This window comes from Sander lucioperca, chromosome 16, assembly GCF_008315115.2.
Source record: "Sander lucioperca isolate FBNREF2018 chromosome 16, SLUC_FBN_1.2, whole genome shotgun sequence".
Classification (NCBI taxonomy): Eukaryota; Metazoa; Chordata; class Actinopteri; order Perciformes; family Percidae; genus Sander; species Sander lucioperca.
In genome coordinates this window covers 1194426-1219764 of record NC_050188.1, presented here as the reverse complement: position 1 = coordinate 1219764, position 25339 = coordinate 1194426, and the positions used below count along the sequence as shown (strand labels likewise).

The 25339-nt window shown below is 40.3% G+C and overlaps 1 protein-coding gene across 2 annotated transcripts; it reads left to right on the top strand.

The window, feature by feature from the left end:
• Positions 1–299: 299 nt before the first annotated feature.
• On the top strand, positions 300–25140 carry pxk (PX domain containing serine/threonine kinase). Of its 2 annotated transcripts, XM_031296778.2 has the most exons (19): positions 300–708; positions 4140–4190; positions 4372–4419; positions 7307–7493; positions 9753–9830; positions 10500–10573; positions 11440–11514; positions 12196–12300; positions 13114–13215; positions 13324–13485; positions 13932–14049; positions 14379–14457; positions 14954–15002; positions 15143–15220; positions 16120–16206; positions 16570–16633; positions 17082–17141; positions 18665–18693; positions 24088–24304. In XM_031296778.2, exons 1-18 carry the CDS (start codon positions 607–609, stop codon positions 18679–18681), a joined length of 1536 nt encoding a protein of 511 aa, XP_031152638.1. In that variant the 5' UTR covers positions 300–606; the 3' UTR covers positions 18682–18693; positions 24088–24304. The 2 variants fall into 2 exon arrangements, with proteins under 2 accessions (XP_031152638.1, XP_031152636.1); XM_031296776.2 differs by lacking the exon at positions 18665–18693 and having other exon boundaries at positions 24088–25140.
• The last annotated feature ends 199 nt before the right edge of the window (positions 25141–25339 follow it).

Sequence of the window (25339 nt, the reverse complement as noted above, 5' to 3'; positions counted from 1 at the left end):
ACCGCCCAGCCCTAGGCAAACAGTCTGCTGGTCTTCAGTCCAACCGATCACCTAAACAGGTGATTTCACTGATGACTTTTTTTGTCTCCTTATTTCTTCTACTTGAAGTGCTGTTAGTCAGTATGTGGACTCTTTTGGATGGTCCTGAACTCATCTGTCGTGGGAAAAGTGTCAACATTTACAGTGTAAAGCTGCAGAACAATGAGCATATTATTGATGTTTTCCAAAGCACAGCTCAACTCTGTCTGCTTAAAATTGTTTATTTCAACAACAAAAAACATCTCCAAAATCCATAATGGAGAGAGAGAGTCAATACTGAAGTGACAGAACGGTTCCTGTTCTAGACCAGCAGGTGGCACTGACGCGACATGACGTGGTTTCCCAGCCTCTAATTATGACGACAAAGCAGCCTGTTGACGTTCGATCGGAAACAGCGCTTCTTCCTGGTTACGAAAGCTAAGGTACCAGCTACTAGTCTGCTGCTTCTCCCGGGCTGTTGGTATTCCTCCTCTGATCAGCGGGGCTCTGCCCAAGTGTGCTCCCCGGCGGCTTCAGTCAGTGACAGACGGACGCTAACATCAGACTTTCACCGTTGATCCTCCCGGGATGTCTTTCCTGGAGAAGCCGGCCCCCGGCAGGCTGCTGTTGGATGACACCGTGCCCCTGACGGCGGTGATCGAAGCCAGCCAGAACCTGCAGTCCCACACGGTGAGTGTTTACTGGAAATAAACGACTGTTATCCGTCAACAATCTGCGTGCTTACGGTTTCAACCTTTATGTTATGTTCACTACGGGCGGACCGATGTCTCGCAGCTGGTGCGTTTTCAAATATAGCCAAGTTTTAAAGGGGGCGTTTGAGTCAATCGCTGCGTCACCAGTTCCATTATCGGACACAGATGTAGAAGCTATAATTTGTTCTCCTTTCCTGTAAATTGTTATACTAACCACAAAGGACATCTCAATACTAAAGTCAATATAGATGTGAAAATATTACTATCACTCCCGTGAGTCAGTTGACAGTATCATTTTAAGCATCGGAGTTGCACCGTAACTACAATATCGGACAGGCAGGCAGGCAGCTGACTCTGGCTCTGTAGTGCTGTCACTGATTAAGCAATTTCCTGGAAGCTCTACTACACACAGCAAAACAAACTGCTGATATAATGGGATTTGAAATAGAGCATTGACACTGACTGACTAAAGGGCCAGTAGGCGAAACTATGCCTGTAAACCCCGAGAACCGTCGTTATCTATGGCACTTGAAAGCGAATTTCATTTAAAAGTTGTATTAATTCGTCCCGACAAACGAATACGCTATCTAAAACCGTATATGTGGCCGTTTGTAATTTTGAATCCACATAATGCACGCACCCCATCCACCAAATACCTGTAGGAAAAAAACTAGTTCCCATTGACAGCTTTCTACTAACATTGTAGCCCATGAGCCGGTTAGAAGTGTTGAGATTTACATAAACAAATGCTGTTTTCTGTATGTTATCTTTTCCGAATCGAAGAGAGAGTGTTTTTGTGTGTGTATAAGTTTAAATGTCTTGTTACAGTTAATTCGCGTCTGCTAAAATTCACGGAAACAATAAACAGTCGGATTTCTAACGGTGTTTGGCGTGGCAAACATTAGAACGCAACGGTGTTGGGTTAAGCCGTTCAGCGTTGCTTTGCAATGAAATGTGTACTTTGAACTCGTGTTTGCAGTAAGTAACGAAGTTTAAACAGTATGACTGTCAGCGACAAGATATAGGTATCATAAAACCGTCGTTTGTCCGATAATGGACTTATCTGCGGTGGGTTTGTTGTTGACAGTCCGACTGGGATCAGCTGAGCTAGCCAGTTAGCTTAGCATGCAAATGTCAGACATCCTACCGTTGTTGGTGTTGTAACCATTAATCATAACCTCATTGGAGAGAATACTGATGGATAATTATATCTCTGTAGCCTATTATTAACCTCTTTATATACAGTCTAACCCATCACATGTATCTATATTGCTAGTATTTGTACAGAGTTATTGTTTTTGTTTAGTCCACTCTGGGGGGGGGAAGCAACTTTCCTGTTATTCAGAACATCATTATTTCAGATTTCCTTGATGCTGAATCTGTCAGATGACTTTCCCGAATTTCTCAACATGTAAGCAGCTCCAAAATAAACGCAATACTTTGAGGACAGGCTTCTAAATAAAAATACTACAACACTGTGCTTGGGCAGGACAAAGTTGACGCCTGTTTTAAGCTTCCCTACACTATTGTTATTACTATTACTATTATTATTATTTATATTATTATTATTATTATTATTATTATTATTATTATTATTATTCAGTTACAATAACCCGGAATGAAAACACTTGTTTTTTTGATTGATACAAACGCTATTTTATATATGAAACTTGTAATGAAAGTATGTGTAAAAAGTCTCCTTTTTGAAAATAAATAAATAAAGGAAATGAGAAAGTGGTACGTCTTCGGTTTGAACAAAAGAAATTAGGATGAAAGGACCTTCTCGTGTGTGTGTGTGTGTGTGTGTGTGTGTGTGTGTGTGTGTGTTTCTTGTTTTACTATATTCATGGGGTCCAAAAACCGGGGGATACAGTATACATTTGTCCCAGAGTTTCTGTAATATTCCCAATGTGCTTGTGTGTCTGTCTGTCCAGGAATGGATGGCAAATAAAGATCTAATCTCATTGTTACTTAAATAGGGATTCCAATAGTTCAACTGAACATATCTGCTGATACCAGTACTCTTATTTCCCAAGCTTTAAATCTGTATAGCTCACTGTGTGGAGTTCATTGAGATCAGTTACTGTATAATATGTTGAGTAACTTGAGGCCAGAGGTTACTGTGACACTAAAAACTGAGTCTGCAGCTTGCCCTGACCGAATGAATGTAGCATAAACCCTAAATTATATGACATTGACTAAGAAAATGATCTACCTAATAAGGTCAGTACTGATGCTGATAACGATCCAGCGTATTGCTGCATCCCTATTGTTTGATATTTCTATTTTTAAAGGCTTCCACAAGCCCAAGCCTGTGGCAGGTCAAAGATCACCAGCTTGACAGACTCGGGTCGAGTGGAGAGCTTTGAGAACGGACAGTAGGAAGATTTATTTGTACCGCACCTTTTCAATATTAATTTATCGTGAATAAAAGTGACGTTGTTACAGTGACGTATAATATGTACAAACTGCTGCGCTGGGAAAAACTTTATAGAAATTTGCAGAAAGGCTGATGAAAGAAATCCTCAATGAGAGATTGTATTGAGTTACAGCAGGTTGACAGGAAGTGGTTTACAGCCTGGCTGTTTGGGAAGCTGCTCAGCTCACATGAATTAATGCAAGATTACAGCACAAACCAGTCTGTCAGCAGGAATTAGACGTTAATAGGACTGAGAGGATTAGATTCAAGGAAAATTCCATGTTTACACAGTGGTTTTTGTTTTCATATTTCTGTCCATCGTTCTTGTCGGTTATGAAAGCATTTTACTCAGCGGCTTCACTGCAGAGATCTGTCGAACACGGTGACACTGAGCTTGTCTAAACCACTTATTCAGAAAGGAAACAGATAGTGAACACGCCCTAAATGTAAAACCTGTTTGATTATGTTTCATTGGGGCCTTTCCTCTGGCTATGACTTGTTGAAACTTTGACTTTATTTCTCACAAAATCATGATCTTGATCTAACGATCATACTTTTTTGTCGTAAAAGTATGACTTCATCTTGTAATCGTACCACTTAAAGGTGGAGTCCGTAGGGAAAGATTGTTGATATTTGAACTCAATACCCAAAGAAATACACCCCTCCTGTCAGGGCTCCTTCTGAATGTTGGCATGTGCCAGATTTACCATCCCTCTCACTCCCACTGCCTTTCTCTTTATACATCCATGGCCTTTCCCCTGTCCTGTGCCTGTACAAACAGAATAGTGTGAGCCAGGGCAGTGTATTAACACCACATTTATTTATCAGCGCACACACAGAATGGACAGCTAGCGGACCATGAGGAGATATTTGCTGAATTTGGATTTGGAATGAAATTGCAGACTTTACATTTCTTATTGTGGTACATTTTGATTTATTTTAAAAAGCAGCAAAGTGATTTGATGGTTGTGTTCTCTCTCGTCTCCCAGGAGTACATCGTCAGAGTCCAGAGGGGCGTGTCTTCAGAGAACAGCTGGCAGGTAAATGCACTGATCGTAATCTCAGGTGTCGGGCAGGCGCCCAATTAGAGTTCACCTGGCGGAGAACACGACAACTCTGAAATACCATTCATTGTTCAGTTTTCTGGCAGAAATAATGAACAATAAAACTATCCAGGCCAGGTGAATAGGCAAGTAAGGTGGTGAATTGTTTGTTTTGCAGGTGATTCGGCGTTACAGTGACTTTGATGTTCTCAACAGCAGCCTGATGGTGAGTTTAATCTTTCAGTCACACATTAAATGTTTTAAAATATACTGATCTTAGGGATGCACAGCAGAGAAGTGTGTCATGGACATTTTGGGAATCTGACTTCAAGCTGCTGTTCTGCTGTTGAAGGATGAAACTACTAGCGCCACTGCAGTCACTCAAAACATCAGAAGTGGGACAACCAATGAATGTGCAGGAATCATTGTCTCAAACTGGGACGTCTTCTACATGCCCCTCAAAAAGAATGACGAGGAAATGTCAGTGACATTTCTGTATTATCATATTCAGCTTACATTACCTACCTACATACAAGTGGGATGCTTAATCAATGCATTCAAATTAATATTTTATGGTGGTAGAGCGTGCGGCCCATGTACAGAGGCTTGGTCCTCGCCGCAGCGGCCGCAGGTTCGGGTCTGACCTGCGGCCCTTTGCTGCGTGTCATTCCCCCTCTCTCTTTCCCCTTTCATGTCTGAGCTGTCCTATCGAATAAAGGCCTTATATTCTATCCTTTATAAATGTAAACTTATACATGATGACATGTAATTCATTGAAGAGAAGTTTTGTGGCAAAGGCCATACTGGCGGTCAAACGTGCATGTACTATAGCAGAGTGTCACAGAGAAACTGGTGCCATATTTTCCAAAAAAAAGTATTAAAATTCAAAAAGGTTTGACACCACTTGCATGTATCAACTTGAAGGAACCAATTCTATGAAAATTAATTAGTCCGCCCATTACTAGAAACAACCTACTTTTCACAGCCCCCTTTAATGTTTGATCATAACAGAGTGGGTTTTTGGTATAGATGACACTAGAGTCCATGGGGTCAGACATGTTTAACCCTCCTGTTGTCCTCGGGTCAAATTTGACCTATTTTCAAAAAGTTTCTATATCACAAATTTGGGTTTCTTTCAACCAAATTGTCGCAAAAAAAAAAAAAGGTTCCATACAACGGTCTTCACAAGTAAAATAATTGATCAGTTCACTACTTTCATTGAATTTGGATGTTTTCTTCAATTTTATAGCATTTGAATTTTTTTTTTTATAAAAGAACGTTGAAAAAAGTGACAAATGTCGGAAAAAGCTTCCAAAAATGTCGGTGAAAAAAAACAAAAGCATCAAATAAAACGCATAAGAAATCGATTAAAAACACGTGAAAAAGTGTCGAAAAAGTTTGAAATTTTGACCCAGAAAAAGAAAAAGTTGCATCATCAATGGGAAGACAACACAAGGGTTAAAAAGATCAGTTAAAGTCAAGAGTGGTCAGAACATTGCGAATGCTACAATAGTGGGTTGTTGGTCGTATTCTATATAGACACAACTCACTTGGAGGCACCATTAAAATGTATGGTGATCTGCTTTGGAAAATGCAGCAGTAAAGTATAAGTGGATCGTAGATAGTTGGCTACAACATAAAAAGACTTCAAATGTTAAGTCCGTTGGTCCACATTTAAACACACAAACACCCACTGCCACACACACCAGCTTCGTCTTAGCCAACCTCCTTCCTGTTTGGGAACCCTCAGTGGCGGTTCGTTACGACATGCTCAACAGGGCTGCATGATATGAGGAAAATATGCGATACCGTTGTTTAAACGTTGCGATAACGATACTAGTTGCGATAAATGAACAGATATTAAAGTGTAGTCAGTTCTGCATTTCTGCAGCTTTCAGTATTCTGCTAAAATACAAGAAAGTGCTGATTGTTGAATTTCAAACAAATGAAAGGAAATCCTTTCCAACCTTCTTCTATTGAACAAATTGAACATTGAATTGAATATATAAAAAGGCACCACTTAAAAAAAAAAAAAAGTGACAGTTACATTTTGAAGTGCAGCTTTCTGCTGATATTTCCTTTCAACACAAAAAAAAAATCTCTTGAGTGTCTATCGCGATATGTTGCAGCCTTTTGCGATGTGATTATTGGCGATTAAAAACGGGATACATTTGTGCGGCCCTAATGCTCAATGCTTTGCTGTTGTGTCATCGATTTTCCCAGAAGCCTTGGCTGGACTTGTGAGAGTCTTGATCATCGTCCGTGTGCTGGTTAGCTATTAGTTTTGGAATGAAATATACAGTTGTGCAGACTGAAATATCTCAACAATTATTGGAGGGATTGCCGTGCAATCTTAAATAGAGTCAGTTGTCATAGTGGCTTAATCGTTAGCACACATCTCCCAACCTGGAGGAATTAGTGCCTGTGTGAAGTTTTGTTATTTAGAAACAAGAATAGCACTAATGTTATTTTCACTAATCTTGTCGTGGCTGGACATCCTGACCTGTTCTAGATGTCTTATCAAGTGAAAATCACTTACTGCACTGGCAGCCACATTTGCTTGTTTCAAGCTATAGAAAGCTCATGTCTACAATGTTTTCACTTAAATTTAATAGGGCATTTCTGCTTTGTGCTTTTTTTTTTTTGCTGTGTGCTTTAGTTAAAAGGATCATATACCAAAAAGGTGGGTCTCTAGAATCAGTTCAGGACAGTCTAATATTGATCTTTAGCAAATCTATAAGCTATGGAACTGCATTGTACCAGAGTGGAGCGGATCTGACTTTGTATATCCGATTGTCCTGGTTGTGACTTGACTTATGTTCAGGTCAAATCATCACTGGATAACAGGAAGTTAGCAGTTTTTCTGCTGAGGTTTCCCCTGCTCATTTCCTTTTTTTTGGGGTCTCGCACTGACCCCGACCTCCCGCCAGCCCCTGATCCTCAGTCAACATGAAGCAGAGCTATCGGAAACCTGCTTTGAGTCTATCTGTTTGCCTCTTTTTAAATACAGAAAAGGACAACTGTGGATAAAGGGAAAATGTAGTCAATGGTGATTAAAACCAACCGTAAATAAAAGTGTGAACAGTTCTCTCTACATCTTTCTCTCTCTCCAGGTTTGTGGCATCAGTCTCCCTCTTCCTCCAAAGAAGTTAATTGGAAACATGGACAGGGAGTTCATAGCAGAGAGACAGAGAGGACTGCAGGCCTTTCTGGACTCAATTACCCAGCATCCCTTGCTTTCATGCTCCCTGACTGTCAAGAAGTTTCTGGACCCCAACAACTACTCTGCCAACTACACAGGTGTGTTCCCTCAACAGCTGTATTTCCACCTAAACCACCCAGACTTTTTAAAATAATAAGAGACATAAGTCTTTCAACTTTAACAGCCACTGAGTACTTAATATTGAAATATTTTACTTTGAAAACCACTGAATGTCTTTGTTCTGAATTCACCTCTTTGAAATTAAACTATGAAAATTATTGATTTTACATTTTAAAAATCTGAATTTCAATTTCAATTTTCCAGTGGTCACAAATTCGGATACAACAAAATCAACTTTCAGAATTTCCGAAAATAGATTCAGGTTGCTAAAATTTGATTGGTCAAATTTAGATTGAACAATTCAAGTTGAATATTCACATGGTAACATCCGGGCTACGTAGGATAGCAGCACAGGCAATCGAGCCTGCATGCAATCAAACCGACTTCTGGCCTATCAGAGCCCGGTCTGTGAGTCATGTGATCCAGGGGTCCGTTTCAGAAATCAGGTTTAGTGAAAACTCTGAGTTTGTTAACCCTGAGATGAGGGAAACTCTGAGTTTTCCGTTTCAGAAAGAGAGGTAACTTAACCTCAGAGTCAGTTACTATGGTAACTGAGTCTGTGAACCTAACCTGGTCGGGAGCAGGTTTTCTTCAATAAACCTTGAGTTTCTCTCAGTCTCCTCCCTCTGACACAACATGATGTAATGTTATAATGATGTAAACCCTTTGAAATAAAAGATTATGAATTATAATTCTGTTAATGATGGTGCTGCAGCCTCAGAATGGGATTAGTAGGCCTAGGACTTTTTCGCCCGCAGTATTGCACCTAAATAAAATAGATTGTAGGTTCAATACCATTTCACCAGTAATATACTTATGATTAAATATGATATTAATACACTATATTGGAATATGCGCATTTACTCTAGTAGCAATTTTCTCCCACGCAAATTCTCTCTCTTCTGCAGCAGCTGCTGTGATTGCTTTTTTAACGAAATACATGTTCAAACTCGCCGTATGTGCGCATGAGTATTTCCGCTGACCCGTTTGTTTGTGGTTGTTGCCATGGTGAATCGTAGGATCATGGCTCCATTCGTACTGCCTTTTTATTGTGGTGGTGCACGCACGTGAACCTACTCTGAGTTGATTGAACCAACTCAAATCAGCTGTTCTGGAACCGAAAACTCAGTTTCCCACCTCAGAGTAAATCAACTCAGACATCAGGGTTAGACTCAGAGTTTGTTAAACCTCCTTCCTGAAACAGGCCCCAGGGCTACGTTTAGCCCCGACAAAACGTAGCTACACGTTTTTTTAAACTGAAACGGGGGGTCGTTGAACACCCTGTTGTGTGCGCAAGCGCTCTGCCTTTTTTTATTACCACGAGTTTACAGACACACCCACCAAACGAGAGAAAACATAACTCAAAGCCCGGTTTCACACCATTCTGAGGAAACATGTCATTCAACCAGGAAACCGTAGAAAAACGTTGCACACTGTTTTGAGATTGAACGTGCCCCAGAAGTGGGTTTGATTGCATGCAGGCTCGCTCAAAGACTTATGTCTCTTATTTGCTTCCATAAGGGTATTTCTTAATTAATCAACTGGGTTTCAGTAGATCCATAAATAAACTAGAAGGGCACTCGGAGAGCACCGACCTCCGCTAAGGCATGCCCTATCTCATGATGTTATTGCAGTGTGATTTATTTTTTTTTTTTATGTCGAAAACTCATTTTTTCCAATTATTCCGATACCAAATGAATGCAGCACAAATGCCCTATCTCGCAATGTTAATGAAAGTTAAAAAATAGTTTGTGTATCCGCCCTTTGGTTCGGCTCCCCTCCAAAATGTAATGGGTTCTTCTTTGGCCCATGCTCAACCCTTCCACCAGGTTTCATGAGAATCATACCAGTAGTCTTTTCGTAATCCAGCTGAAAAAACAAACTAACTAACTAACACACAAACAGACAAACAGAATCGAAAACATTACCTCCTGGGCAGCGGCAGGCCTAATTATAAATAAAAGGAGGTAATTATGAATAGAAAATAGTTTATTATGTTTCTATTTGAACATTTCTGGGGACACATAACATTTTGACCATGCTAGCTGTATGTATATGAACATGATATTATGTTTTGAGGATTTTGGTGGGTTTATATGGACATAAATGCCCAGTCAACATGGATGTCAATAGGCGAAAACAGTGAATGAATCTTTGTCTTTTTTTTCTAAAAAAGAAAGGAAAAAGTTTGCTTTATACGCTTATTAAAGTGTTCTGTCTGTCTGTCTGTGTCTCAGAGATCGCCCTGCAGCAGGTCTCCATGTTCTTCAGGTCGGACCTGAAGTGGGAGGTCCTGGAGCCTCTCAAAGACATCGGTAAGACTCTGAACCTGATGGAAAATTGATAACATGAGAACTGTACGTATGCAACTTGAAATGGGATTTGATTTTTGAAAATACTCAAAAGTACAAGAAACACAACACACAGTAACAATAGTGAATGTAGTTTGTTACTTCCACCCCCGGGCATGGCTAACAGCTTGCTTCTTGAATAACAGAATGACAGGTAGCTTAACTCTTGTCCACTTGCATTGTGCTGATATTTTTTTTTTTTTTTATAGCTTTAGGATTGTTGATACTATCAAATGTATAGTTAACAGATATCGTATCATTTTAAAAGCTTGGTATTGAAAATGTATCCAAGTATCACTACTTTCAACAACCTTAGTTTTAACTAGTTACAATTTAGCTACAATATTAATGTAACCACAGCACACAAAAGTCATAAAGTGAGCTCTTATAACTACAGGTCATATCAGACCAAGTCAGGCTGTAGCTGCAAACTCCCTGAATGTACTGAATTTAGCAATGGTGCATTTTTAGTGCTTTATTAACGTTACTTGGAAGAGGAAGAACGTGTTCCTCTTCCCTCGAGAGGTTCATAGTGCTGCTTTAAAATAATGCAGTATATTTAAATAAATGTTACATTCTCTGACGTTTAATTCTTATTGTTATAAATGAAGTGACATTCTGTCTGTTTTTCAGGCTGGAGGATCAGGAAGAAATACTTTTTAATCAAAAATAAAGAGCAGCCCAAGGAGATGTATCTGCTGAGCTGGGTGAGTACATAAGTTCTGCTTAGTGGCATCATTTTTTTAGTGATCAGATAAAAATACCTTGAGGAGTGCAGTTCTCTCAGCACATACAGTATATTAACCCCTAAATGTAATACAAGTGTGCAGCATCAGGCTTTTTATTCTGGGTCTTTTAAATAGTGAGTTAAGATCAAATTCTATACAAAGTTTCAAACATGCACGTTGTGCATGTACATTATTATAGTATATGGTTACTTTTTAGTTTCTTCAAATGCAATAAAATAACAATAAACATAAAATAACATTTTGCAAATATAAATCTGCGACACATTTCAGTAGGAAGGAGTTGTATGAAGCAGTGACTAAGTTCAGAAAACAACAACACATGGAAAAGTTTTACTCGGTGGTTCTAAATCCCTTCTCTTTGGAAAGAGACACTTGGAAAGACGAAAAGTTTCCCTCGTTCACTTCTCTCTGACAGCATTCAGTCGTTTCCAGGAACTTATCCCATGCTGAGTGATCTCTCACAGTCCAGAACAGATTCAATTTCAGGTTGATTTAAATTCAATCAAATGTAATTAGCTGATGTGGAAGTATTGTCCAGTCAGAAGCTACAGACGTGAATGGAGAAATAAAGTCAGTAAACAGTCTGATTGGAACTTCACTCCGATTTCTGTTCAGCTGACTGAAGGGACTGTTGTTGTTTTCTTAGTTTCGTTGCTTGTTGAACTGAGAGCAGACTTAGAGGAATTCCTTCAGAGCCTTGAAATGCAAACAAGGATTAAACCTGATTTATTGAAGGAAAAGTACATGAACTTGAATTACATTTGTGCAAGTCAGGTTTTTCAGACCTGAAGACAAATGTGTGTCTGTGTGTCTGTGTCTTGTAGGTGGACCTGGGTCCTGATAAGTTCCTGTCCGACAAAGACCTGCAGTCAGCCATGAAGCTCCTAACCAGCCTCTCTGTACGTAACAACTACTACAGTTACTGCACAGTAACTACGTATTTGGTGAAAACCGCATGTTAAAATTTGCAGTTACAACAAAAAGGAGCCAAACTGTAGTAACAGCACTCTACTTTGGTTAGCTGTGGACTGTTGAACTCGCCATTAACACTTCTACTGCACAGTGACCGCTAAAGCTAAAGCAAGCTATGTCAACTGAAAGCTAGGTGGTGAGAATATCGTGGATATTCTCACCACCTAGCTTTCAACTTCACCACCTGCTTTAAACGCAGCTATTGCTCAAACTAAATTTGTTTTGCCTTGCCATTTTCTGTAATGAAAAAAATTCATTCATTTTTGATGGTCATTCTGGTAGTTGTACGTATATACAGTTAATTATCCCACATTACCAAATGAGACATTAGCCAAATCAAGTCATGCTGCAAATAGTAACCCAAATGAACTGCTGAAGCATAACTGAAGCAGATTATTTGCATAACTGTCATCTCAGCCTTTGAGTCTAGTGGAACTCAGATAGTTTGGTGTGGTCAACCGTTTAATCACATATTTAAATCTCCTCTCAAATTTTTTAATTTCAATGCAAATTTGAATAGAATTCAGACAGACACCTAGCAAAACAGAGGTACATTTGTTTCTAATTATGGACTGTAAATAATCTTCCTCCTCCTCCTCTTCCTCCAGACTCCATATCTCTGTCCGCTGTTGTTCTCCAGCACCAGCGAGTCTTCAGCTCTGCTCATCCGGCCGTTCACTGAGAAAGGCTCTCTGAGAGACCACATCTGTAAGGTAAAAAGTGTGTGTGACGTAGGGCTGGGCAATATATCGATATTCTGATATTATACTGATATCGTGATATGAGACTAGATATCGTCTGAGATTTTGGATATCGTAATATCGTGATATGACACTAGTATTATCTGTCCCTGGTTTTAATGGCTGGAATACAGTAAAGTGATGTAATTTTTTGAATTTACCAGACTGTTCTAGCTTTTCTATTATTTGCCTTTACCCACTTTAGTTATTATATACACATTAATGATGATTATTTATCAAAAATCTCATTGTGTAAATAATTTTTGGAAGCACCAATTGTCAACCCTACAATATTGCCGCAATATCGATATCGAGTTATTTGGTCAACAATGTCGTGATATTAGATTTTTTCCATATCGCCCAGCTCTAGTGTGACGCAGGAAAAATGATTATGGAATTTTTGCCTAATGGCGCCAAAAATAAAGTTCCTACCACAGCTTTAAGTACAAGTATGAAAATATTACTTAAAGTACCAAATATATATTCTATCACTTGATTTTACTTGAATGATGCATTATTGTGTTCATCACTTTCATGTTGCAGCTGGTAAAGGTAGGACTCGTTTCATTTACTCTATGCACTGCTTAGTAGTTAACATTAACTAGTGACTTATGTTGTCAAATGATTTTAATGGAGTGGAAAGTACAATATTTGCCCCGAAAGTGAAGTGGTAAGAAGCATAAAATGGAAATACTCAAGTACAAGTAACTCAAAATTGTACTTAGGTACTGTACTTGTAAATGCACTTAGTCACATCCAACTACTGTTCTTGACTCGCTCCTCCAGGTGAAGCCCAGAGAGAGTTACCTGAAGAAGTACTGTAACCCGAAGAAGAGTCAGGGTCTCGAACTGCAGCACATCAAACTGTACGGCCGTCAGATCCTGGAGGTATTTAGATACACACAGAAAACACACACAGAAAACACATGCAGAGAAATAAAACGCAGTGTAAATTGTTACTGAGGTGTGTCTGTGTCTGTGTGTGTGTCTGTGTAGGGCCTGAAGCTCCTTCATGATGGCGGATTATTTTATGGTCACCTGCATGCGTCCAACATAATTGTGGATGACGGCGTGTGTCGACTAATGGACGTAGAGAACGGCATGCTGGGAGTTCCTTCGGCACTGCGACCCGCCTTCACCCAGCTCAGGAAGATTAACGTATGTAAATACTGAAAATGGATAACATAGGCTGATTTGTGTTTTTAGAAAACTTCACAAAAAATGTTTTTCTTCAAAGTATAAGAAAAGATTTGTAAGTGTGCTATCTGTTTTTTAATTAAGTTTAAATTCATTGTATGCTCTCTTTGTATATGTTATCTTAAATAACTATATTAGAATACTTTTTTTTTTTTAAATTAGCACATAGTATATGCTTTTATTGGCTGGATGAATGGACGTGATAATAAAGTGATGTCTTAAAAGCTGAGAGAAAAATCGTAGAAAAATATATTTTTGGCCTGTGTTGCTGTAAACAACATCTTACAAATCGACATTGCCAAGTGATCCTGTAAATGTACTAACATACTTTTGTTATTTGAAAGTTTATGATCCATAAACCTGAGTTAGTTTATCCAAATACTCTGTGTATGTTTGTGTATCTGCAGACCACAGAGAGCATCGACATCTTCTGCTTTGGACATTTACTGTACGAGATGACGTACGGCCGACCGCCGGACAGTGTCCCGGTCGATCAATACGCCGATGTCCCCTACACCGCTGTGGGTCAGTATATTTATACACACACACACACACACACACACACACACACACACACACACACACACACAGATTAACATGGACACATACAGATGCTGTCACGTGTCTTTTCTACCTCCAGACATTCTGACATCTGGACCTGAAACATCAAGTTTACATTTGTCCCAAAGTTTCTGTAATATTCCCAATGTGCTCTTGTGTGTGTGTGTGTGTGTGTGTGTGTGTGTGTGTGTGTGTGTGTGTGTGTGTGTGTGTGTGTGTGTGTGTGTGTGTGTGTGTGTGTGTGTGTGTGTGTGTGTGTGTGTGTGTGTGTGTGTGTGTGTGTGTGTGTTCAGCATCAGTGCTGCAGTCCATTCTGTCCTCAGAAGCCTGTAAGAGCGGGATGCCAACTGTGTTGGAGCTCATCAAGACACCGTGAGTTCAGAGTTTTAGCCTCTCTCCTGTTGTTTTCAGTGAGCAGTGACACACACATACAGTCTGTATGCACACACATTATTTCGCTATGTTGCCTGTGTACTCCGGCAGCTTGATTTGAAGACCACATCCACAATAAGCCGCCAAAATCTGAAAATACACCCTTTCCTTTTCATTGTGGCCAAACAAAAGCTCAAATTATACTTTCCGTATTCGAGGAAATTGTGTTGCCTGGAACACTATAGACTGGGACCCGTATCAATTGATTGTATGTTTAGGAAGTGACTGCACTTAATTTTTTTTACACTACTGTTAGTGGTTTAGTAAAAAATGGCAGTATCATAAAGACAGTTGCCAGGTTTTATCTATATGACAAACGATTACCTTGGCTTTAATACAACAAACCAACGTCTGGAATTTAAAATAGGACACACGCAGGAACCAGAACATCAGCTTTTTGTTGATCAGCTGATGAGTCACTGTTTGTGTTTTGCAGTCTGTTTAGTGACGTCCAGCTCCAACACTCAGAAAAACTCCAGATCAAGGTGAGAGGCTCAGTTTGATAATGCTTCTCAGAGTTTGTCCATGCGTGCACAAGGTTCCTACAGAATGTTAACTCTGGGAACAAAACAAAAAAAGAGGAAGGAAAAATAGCAAATCCCTGAATCCCCATCCACTCCTCCAGGTTCCCAGCAGGCTAAAAGAGGCGCTGAAGTCTGCAAAGGAGAGTCTGGAGAAGAGGCTGCAGGAGGAGCAGAGAGTGGTAGGTCACTACACCCATTAAACATCTTTGATTTATAGCACTGAGCCGCTCCACTGGAGATATTTGGGAGGTCATGTGACTTCTTCAAGGCTCCGTCAACAATTTGCTCCAAATCTTTATTTTCAATCAGTGACCTTGTACAAGGTAAACACAGTATTTGCTGCAGAGAGGAATTTTTGCTGGCTCTTGTGACATAAAAGACTGGGAAAACCTTGCAACATACACTACCGGTCAAAAGTTTGGGGTCATTTAGAAATTGACAGAATACCAGCTGAGATCAGTTGCATTGTTTTTTTTAGGCAGGGCAGCAGTTTTCAGATTACATTATGTGCTTACATAATTGCAAAAGGGTTCTCCAATGTTTTCTCAGTTGGCCTTTTAAAATGATATCAGATTAGTAAACAGAATGTGCTTTTGGAACATTGGATGAATGGTTGCTGATAATGGTCAATGTAGATATTGCATTAAAGATCAGCCACCCACTCAGATCAGCTGGTATTCTGTTTGAGTGGAATGGAAATTTCTAAGTGACCCCAAACTTTTGACCGGTAGTGTAAATTCCCACAACCTTTTCATGTTGCAAACACATAAACTCAGTGCTGACATCAATGTGGAATTATTTTGAGCTGCTCTTTCTGTAATGGCCACTGGATGCTGTCATTGGTCTCTGTCACTGTCGTTGCACTCACTGCAGCCGTGCTTCTTCTCTGGTGCTTGGATTATTTCACCATGCCGTTATAAAAAGATGAAGTATGGTGAGAGCGTCTTGATTCTGCGCTTTAGCAGTGGCGCTCGCACTTTTCAGTGCAGGTTTTATGAAAAGGTCGGCAGCTCGTAGCTTGTTTGAAAGTTTTCTGTTTGAAAGGTAAATAATGTTGTATATGTATGTTTGATTGAAGCTCCACCAGCACAGGAGGCTAACAAGAGCTCAGTCTCACCACGGCTCAGAAGAGGAGAGGAAGAGGAGGAAGATTCTGGCGAGGAAGGTAGGCAACCGAGTCTCCCACACACAACCATACAAAGAAACCTCATGACATCTGAACATAAACAGCAATTAACATCAACAAACTTTACTATTAAAGTTTATTTTTGATTTACCTCTGTGGCTAAGGCTCGTGGGATATATTGTCATTGTTTGGTCTTTGTTCAGAAACCCAGAGGAACATATTTCAACTGTTTTAGAAAGAATGAAACGCAAGCATTTAATGCACTTGACTGTTTGAGGTTAGTGGAACAAAGGCTAGTGCATACACACGAATTAGTACGGTTTGTAAAAGCAAAATGGTGCTTATTAGTGAAGTAACGTGAACAGTGAAATTCAAAATCATGTTGCGTTTTTGTCTTTGCAGAAGTCCAGACAGTCAGCTTATGAAAATGAAGAAGACGTCACTGTCAGAAACAACAATAACTCTGGTAGGTCACTGCTCTTACTACCCTCAACAAATACTCCACCTTGTCAGTCAGTTAGTTAGCCAGTTAGCTAGTCTTTTGTCCGTACAAACGATAAAAAAAAAGTCTTGGGCTAACCCTGAGTGCTAAAGCTAAAGCTAATTAATTGGTTAGTTAGCCTGGTAGGTATTGTTTTGGTTAGGTGAGTAGTTAGTGTTTAGTGGTTAGTCTGGCAGCATTTACAGCATAGCAAAACAAGTCTAACAATAACCTTAAGAAGTTAGCTTATTAGCCGGGTAGGTAGTGTGTTGATCAAGGAAATAGTTTGTTTTTGGTTAGCTAGCTAGTTTTGTGGCATGTCAGGTAGTTAGACACCTAGTTGGTCAGTGAGATGGTTAGTTAGCCATGTATCTATCTACAGTATGAGTCAACCGTTTTATTTTTTATTAAGAAAGTCTCTATCTGTCTTCAGGTTCTGGAGCCAGTTCCCCTCCGACTTGCCCCTCCTCCCCCACCCCTCCATCCACTACAGGTAGGCCTGTCTGTCTTTCTGTTTGTTTGTCTGTCTGTCTGTCAGTCTGTCCTCCCATCTGTCTGTCTATGTGTCCTCCCATCTGTCTGTCTGTCTGTCCGTCCTCCCATCTGTCCGTCTGTCTTCCCCTCTGTCTGTCTGTCTTCCCCTCTATCTATCTGTCTGTCTGTGTCTGTCTGTCTGTGTTCCCCTCTCTCTGTCTGTCTGTCTGTCTGTCTGTCTGTCTGTCTGTCTGTCTGTCTCTCTGTTTGGGAAAGTATTGGACAGACTGTGCAGCACCCTCTTGTGGTGAGAACCTGCAGGGCCTGTGGTGTGCGGTCTCAGCACGCTGATCAGATCAACAACAGCATCTTTATCATTGACTCTAAAAAATTCTTCCCTCAATTTTCATCTGAAATGTGCATGTGTGATTATGAAGACTAATCATTTGACTTGACCTTTATGTTCGTCTCTGTCTGTCTGTTCACCTCCTCTCTCGTCCTGTGATGACCTGGTGGTCAGGCAGGTATCGGTATCTGCTATAGTAGTGTGTCTTATTCACCACTTGGTTGTGTCTCTAGCTAGCTGGACACAGGATGGGAAACACTGATGTTTTATTTTATTTTAAAAAGCATAAGTCTGGTTTTCTTATTGACGACAACTCCCACAAAAAGACCCAAACCAACAATGTGTTAGTCTGTCCCTGTAAATCTATCAAACAGCTCACAAATACAAAATATAGTTTCATATTTAAAAAGGCTCAGTAATTTCCTAAAACAGCTGGTCACTATAATTTTTGGAAAACGTTATTCAAACAGGAGGACAGTGCGTTTGTTGGGGACTAATTTCCGCAGCAGATCAACCCACATTTGGTGCTATAGTGAGATTTCTTTAAACCAATCACAATCGCTCTGGGGCGGTGCTGAGCTCCGCACGGAGCCGCTGCAAAATAGCCAAGGGAGGGAACTTGTTTTGGTGGAACATGTGTAAGGTTAAAAGTTGTTTTAGTCGTGCGAGAGAAAACTCAGATTGGACAGCTAGTCTAGCTAGCTGTCTGGATTTACCCTGCAGAGATCTGAGGAGCAGTTAACCATAGTCCTCAGAAATCCACCGGAGTTTAGAATGCCAACACAAACCAAACGGAAGGTAACGGACATCCGGGCTGAAAAGAGGGACATCTGTTGGAATTTTCGACGGCACCGGAGCAATCCCGGAAGTGGAACATAAAGGATATAGACTAATACATGTTAGAATACTCAATTCTTTGTTGGTTTTGGTCTTTTCAATGGGATTTATTGACAATAAGAAAAATGCAGAAAATCACCAGACTTTCACAACATGTTGAACCGAATGTGGCATCGGTTTCCTACCCTGGCATTAGTGTCTCCTCTTCTTTTTTCCTCTTCTCCTCCACCTCCTCCTCCTCTCCTCTCTTCTTTCTCCTGGTGATAATCACTTTGTCCTGGTGTAAATGCTGATTGGTCCACTGAACAGATAACTGTCATCTCCCTCTCTCTCTTCTTCTTGTGCTGTCTCCACCATAGAGCATGCTCCATTTTGACCGTGTCGTTGGGTAAAGTAAAAGATTTCTAATGTCGATGATGATGATGATGATGATGAAGGTCACTGGTGGTTTTTAAAGCTGTCGTACACTCTGGCTTCCCAGCAAGCTCCCGGTCACAGACATCTGCCTCATGCTCATGATCTCAAGTAATGAAAGAATAGACTTTAATACTGATATTGATTTTTTTTTACCTAAACGCATGATGTAAACATACAATCCTGATACAAAACTCTTAGATTTTTTTGATTACAAGGTACATTGTAGGACATTATACAGTTTAAAAAAATAAACCTTCAGTGCTGGAGACACTGTTCTTCTTCCTCATTCAACCAACTCAAGCTGAAAGTGACATATTCAGAAGATGATGCCCAACATTGCTTCTTAAAAGTAACTAGAGTGAAAGTAGACAGTCAGCAGTAAAAGGGCTGAAGAGATCTGAAGTGAAGCATCGAGTCACTGCTTGCCTGGAACAGGGGGTTCCACATCTTTATAAAAACCTCACAATCTGCAATGGTCTCCAAACCTCACAGACAGTCCAACTTGTCCCTGATTCCGACCTGATGTTCTCATTGGAGATTGTGATCTTGTCAGTTCCAGCATGTCTGTCTGTCTGTTTCTGTCTCTATCTCTGTGTGTCTGTGTCAGATCTTTGAACATTTTGTTTTTTGGTCAGAAGCGTAATCTACTATATATATATATATATATATATATATATATATATATATATAGCTCCTATATTATGCTATTACAGTTGCTGTTGAATGTCAACAAGGTTTTTCCTCCCTAAAAAGCTGCTCTACAGATTTTCATGTTTTGTTCTACGACATAAAATACGTCCGTAAATACCCCACTCGTGAATATCAAAGCTTGTATGGGTCTGTGCGGTTGCTAACAAGTGGCTAAATGAGACTACAAACGTTCATTACACTGAACACACAAAATCAGTTGGAAGCTAGTGGTGGTGCGACCGTGGTGTAGTTCGTTTACAGCCTGACGACGTTAGCCTTTTACTTATGAAGATTGCATTTACGCTGCTAAAATCATAAAAGTGGTGTTTATTTGTAAAGATTATCATAAACTTTTGTTTGCCACAGAGCAACAATTCAAAATCCAATAAAACAATCTCATTGGCTTTTTGCCGAGGGAACCAGCAGAATGATGCTAACATCCGCATTGGCCTACAAAAATACGTCATCCCTGCAATACTCTATTAGCCTGGGAAAACCCTGACGAACTTCCCAAAATTTGAGATTTGCTCGGCAAGTCAGTCTTGCCAAGAGCCCATTCAAGCCCATTTCCAATTTTTCCAAATCGAGGCACCAACCACAACCGTTGAGGCAGGCTTTACACGATGACGATAGCGCGGCGACGGCGAGCAGCTTTTTGTTTACATTCAACATGACGGGCACCGCTTCACCAGCAACCCATTGATGCCGCTGTCGCTGCCACGTCACCCAGATTGTTGGTCTGATTGGTTGAAGGACTATCTAATTGCGCCCAGAGGCATTTGAGCGGCATCCGTTGGTGACACCCCTTTGGAAATGCGCTGTGAATGAAGCTTGCCCAGACCCACTCTTAGTTACAACTGAGAAGGGTCTGGTGTCAACCAGGCTAACACGCTATACTTTGTCCACAAACATCTTGAAACTTTTTTGCACTAATTTTCTTTCTTTACACTGGTAGGTTTTTAATTTTTAACACATCAATTACAAATTCTGTATAACTTACATCACTGTTGATCATTTAGGAGATCTCGGCCTGTATTTATCAAGCCTCTCAGAGTAGGAAATCTGTCCTGACTGGTCAAAAATTCTCAGAGCGACACAATTTGTTCCTATTTTTTGTCCTACTTTTAGGACTAGGAGCAAAAACATTTCATCAACTTGCTTAACCAAGAAGGATATACGTAGATCCGCTGATATTTAAGAGTTCCAGACGTGTCAAACCTAGGAGTCACCAGCAGATGGTGTATTTCCCGAGACCGGGTACAGAAATACCACTGTACATCAACAAGGTGTATAGTTGACAGTGGAAGCGATTTTATGTTCTCCAACCAATCACTGTGTGTAATGCTGCAACATGCAGGATGTGTGATTAGATAGGACTCACAAGGATATGTCACACAGCTGAGAGCCAACTGTCCTACTCCTTTTAAACTATTCATAGATTTTCTTCGGTGCGTGACTGGGTTGCATGTGTATTCTTACATTCTACTTTGCAAATGGCTTATTGGAAACGCTATGCGTTTATTTTGGCATTCTAGTTTTGCATAATACAACTTCCGTAACTGTTTAACTTATTTGCCTATACACAAAAGAAGCGTACACATAAAGATGGCTGCTATTCTGCATTTTCTATTTCTTACTATGCTTCATCAATAACTCTCAGTCCTAATCTGAGGTTGGAGTGTTTTAGTCAGAGTTGAACTTTCGGCATGACTTCTAGAAGTGATTCTGTGTCCCTAGACCATTTGTTTTTAGATTGGTTTCCTTCCTTCCAGTCTGCAACTGCTTCTTTATCATTTCTATGAAGGGATGAACTTGCAGAGACTTTAAGTTTAAATTTTGAAAACTTCATGCTGGTGCGTACTTTGGACACAGCCTCTATTAATCTGTAGAAATTCTACCAGCCTGTGATCACAGAGTTTAGCATAGATTTCGCAGTTATTCACATTAATTGTGAAATGTGGACACAGCTGGGCTCCGATCTGACACATCTGATCACAGAGGTCTCACTGAAAGTGTGACTATGGACAGGACTGAGGAGTCATCTAAAATATTACAGAACTAAAGGTCACTGTGGCTGCTAAATGTAATGAAAGTCAGTTTGTTCCACAGCCATCCTGGAGATAATCAGTCACCTCTGCAGGCATTAGTGGGTCTGCAATTGTTCAACTATTCAAATCAAATTTCTTATCTTTTCACTGTTCACCACAGCCCAAAACTGGTCATTAGGCCAAAAAATATCCTCTTCAAACATGCTACTTGTCTCCTGCAGTGACGGGTTTCTCCAGGTGTGGTTACCATCTGTCAGACTGACAGATGTTCTTTCATTACGTTGCAGATAATTCCCCAGAAGGTGGAGTCTGTGAACTCAAGTCGCAGCTTTTGGCCTCTGCTTCACCTACATGTTAGCCCTCTCCATTGTTTCGCTTCTCTCTTCTCTCCCTGTAATCCCTGGGTTTTATTCAGTTTGGGACGCAAAATGGCACATTTGAGAGAGAATGTACCATCTTTAGGTTCATTCTTAAATAAGGCTTTTTTGTTACTGAGCAACATGTGTCCATAGTAACAAAAACTGTTTCGCTGGGTTTCCACAGGCAGCTGAATTAACGGCAGAGCGGGACGATTCAATTGATTCCCTATGAGAACAGCGGTAGAGGGAAATCCGCTGACGGCGGCAAAAGTCCCCGGATGTTCACCGCTCTCCCTGCTCTCCCGAAGTTGACTCCGAGTCAACTTTTGCAGAGCGGTAGCCAATGAGAGGGCAGACTCGCCAACGTGCCTCCATTATTCTATCCCGTGTATACACACATGCTATACGTGCAAACTAAAAGATTGTGATTTTTCCTATAGCCTACTTTATGATACGTCTCTGTATGACTACAGAGATGTTAACAGCTAGCTTGGCAAAAGGTTGTCTAGGCAGTTAGTACTCCTGGTGGGTTTTTATATATATTTGTTTTAGTAGTAGTAGCATTGTAGTAACGTTAGCCTTGTAGCAATGACAACTAGCTTGTTGCTAGTAATATAACGTTATTTGAACTAAACTAAACTAAGCAAAGTGTGTGACTGGAGTAGAAAACATACCAAACAGTAGTTTTAGGCCAGATGTAAAATGATGATAAAAAAAAAACCGTATATCAACACCAACAACCAGGGGCGATTCTAGGATCCGCTAAATCAATTTCATTAGCTGATTATCTCCGAGCTAGCTATTGAACAACAACATCAGCTAACGTTTTTTGACACTATGATGGAACTAAACCTGACACTTTATAAGTCACAGTAATAATGACCATTTGACACAATTTTCTAACATTCAGCAATTTTTGTTTTCAGCAATTTGGGTTCTAATCTGCGCCATGAAATTGAGCTTGAGCCCCCCCTAAAAAGGATCTAAAGTTGCCCATCCCAACAACGCATTGTCTGCAAAACGTGTACACCGTCGGCATCATGTTGTGGTGACACAACTCCGCTTGAAATCTGCTGCTCGTGACCGAAATAGCGGAGTTACAGTTTAAAAACGCTGCCTGTGGAAATCAAGCGTTAGGTAGGCCTACCTGAGCTGAAAGTTGGGATGAAACTGATGGTGGATTGAGTTCAGCCTGGACACTGATCTGCAGGTGCTGGTTTCACAGAGAGAAACTCTTTCTGGAAAATCTGGAAAACCTATGGAACACACAATGAACAATTTTTTTTAATAAAACTGGTGGTAGCACTTTTATTAAGTCACCCTTTATTAAAGGTTCATAGGTTGTAAGTAATAGCTTCGGTAATACATATTTCACTAATGCTTTATAAATCGGTCAGAAGCCATTCATTACAAAAGATGTTTTCAAACTGTAAAGCTCAGTCAGACTTACACGTCCTGAGGATAGCATTATCTCCAGAACATGACATTTTAAAGTTCAAAACAATCCCTTTATCCTCACATCACACCTAACTTCTTTTTGGCTCTTTCGTGCTCTTCGATTCACCACGAAGACACTTCCAGTAGATCACTGCATCACTTCCCTTCTTGAAAAGAGCTTCAGTGCATTTGGATTAGGACAGAAACACGTTTATTAATAACTTATTAACATTTATAATTGCAGATGACTAGATAACTTTTGCTGTTGGCTCATTAGAAAAAGAGAAACCCATGACCTTTTATGAATGACTTCATGAAGGACTCAACTATAAGTGACTGACCAACGAGGTATTTTTGATAACCCAACAGTGGTTCTTATTAATGGCTTATAACTGATCTAGGCCTATTAGTAAATGATCTATTAACCATTAATAAACCATTTCTTGGGAAGGGTGCCTTATAAGAAATATTAGTGTTGTAGTCTGTAATAAACTACTCACAGTGAACAGAAACAAAACAAGCTTTCCATTTTAAATCTTCAGCCAAAGTTACCGTGATGTTGAGTGCCTCTTTTGGTTAAGTGTTTTGATACGGACACATTTTTCCGCCCTCTGCAAGTGTTCAAGTGAATAATTGCAGTGAAAGTAGCATGGATGTGACTCCTTACCTCTCATTAAACTAGTTCCAAAGTAAAACTAAGACCATCATGAATCCATAGACCAGTTTATCTTTGTGTAACCAGCACCTGGGCAAACTGAATGTCAGTAGAAACCAGTGGTGTAGTTTTCTCACTGCTTTCTCTTTCCTTTCATTCTCTTTTATTTTATCCAGGAGCCCTGACTACTCCTCCCCCTCCCCCTCCTCTTCCCCCTGCTATGCTGGACTCGTCCTCCCGTCCCCCTCCTCCTCCTCTGTCCTCCTCTGGCGGAGCGGGAGGAGGTCGCACCGCCTTGCTGAGCTCCATCCAGGCCTTCTCTAAGAACAAACTGAAGAAGTCCGAAACCGTCGACCGCAGCAAACCCATCATCTGACCCCGCCCTCCAGGGCAACCTGTCCCCGACCAGGAAACCGTCTGGATGGACCTGCTGGTTCTGCACTGTGGTCTGGACCATCTCACGTCCTCCCTCCCTCCCTGAGATGTGAAAAGGAATCACTAACAAAATAAATCCAAGTACCATTTTTTTTATTTTTATCGCTATTCCTGCTTTTTTTCTGCTTTTAAATTTAGTTTTTGTTCTTAATCTGTTGCTGTGGTTGGAGAGAGGCTCAAAAACTCTGGACAGTCCGAGGCACCTGAAGGTTTTGAAGGTTTGTCCTCTCTGACTGCCTTATCACAAGGAGACAGCCACCAGGCTGTAGATACAAAATATTTGTAAGCTCAAACTGAGTCTGGGGAGCTTTTTTGGGTCAACCTGCTGCTTCAGCAGGCAGCCAACTGGCTTATTTTTCTGCTTGTAAAAGTGGCAGTTGAACATTTGAAATCCGAAGTTTTGGAGCCACTGTGGATGCTTCATCCTGCTGGATGATGAAGTTGAATTCCCTGGATCCAAAACTCTTAACTTCAGTGCTCTGACACTGTCCTGGCACTGCACTGGTTCAGGCTCCATCTTTCCCCTTTTTGAAATCATCTCATGACATGTAAGCCTCCAGGTTTCACTGCAGGACGTCAGTGACGAAGAAAGACTCCAGAAAATCACTAGAGCCTCTGTCGTTTTATCTATAATTATGTCCCAAAAAACATAATGTTCTTAAAACAAGAAGAAAAAAAACCCTCCAGTGCAGAATATCTCAATTGAATTCAAGTTTTTTTTGTTTTAGAATTTTATAAAAATGTGTCTGCATCTTGTAAAAATAAAATAAGGCAGGTCACTGCATTAGACACAAGGAAAACGTAACTTGCAGGTTTATTTCCATCGGTTTGTAAGATAACAAGACTCAATTACAGACAGAAATAACTAGAGAAGGATATTTGATTTCAGAAGTATATTTTATACGAAGGCTGTTTGCTGCAGTGCGTCTGTCTGAAACTACACAAACTACCTTTAATCGCAGTCAAGGTGGGATCCCACCTGCTGTTTGTTTG

Bases quoted from the DNA above. Each gene is read 5' to 3' on its own strand.
- pxk (XM_031296776.2), top strand. From the start codon at position 607: ATGTCTTTCCTGGAGAAGCCGGCCCCCGGCAGGCTGCTGTTGGATGAC. The intron at 4,420-7,306 runs GTGAGTTTAATC...CTCTCTCTCCAG, and splicing joins TTCTCAACAGCAGCCTGATG to GTTTGTGGCATCAGTCTCCC. The intron at 14,458-14,953 runs GTGAGTTCAGAG...TGTGTTTTGCAG, and splicing joins TTGGAGCTCATCAAGACACC to TCTGTTTAGTGACGTCCAGC.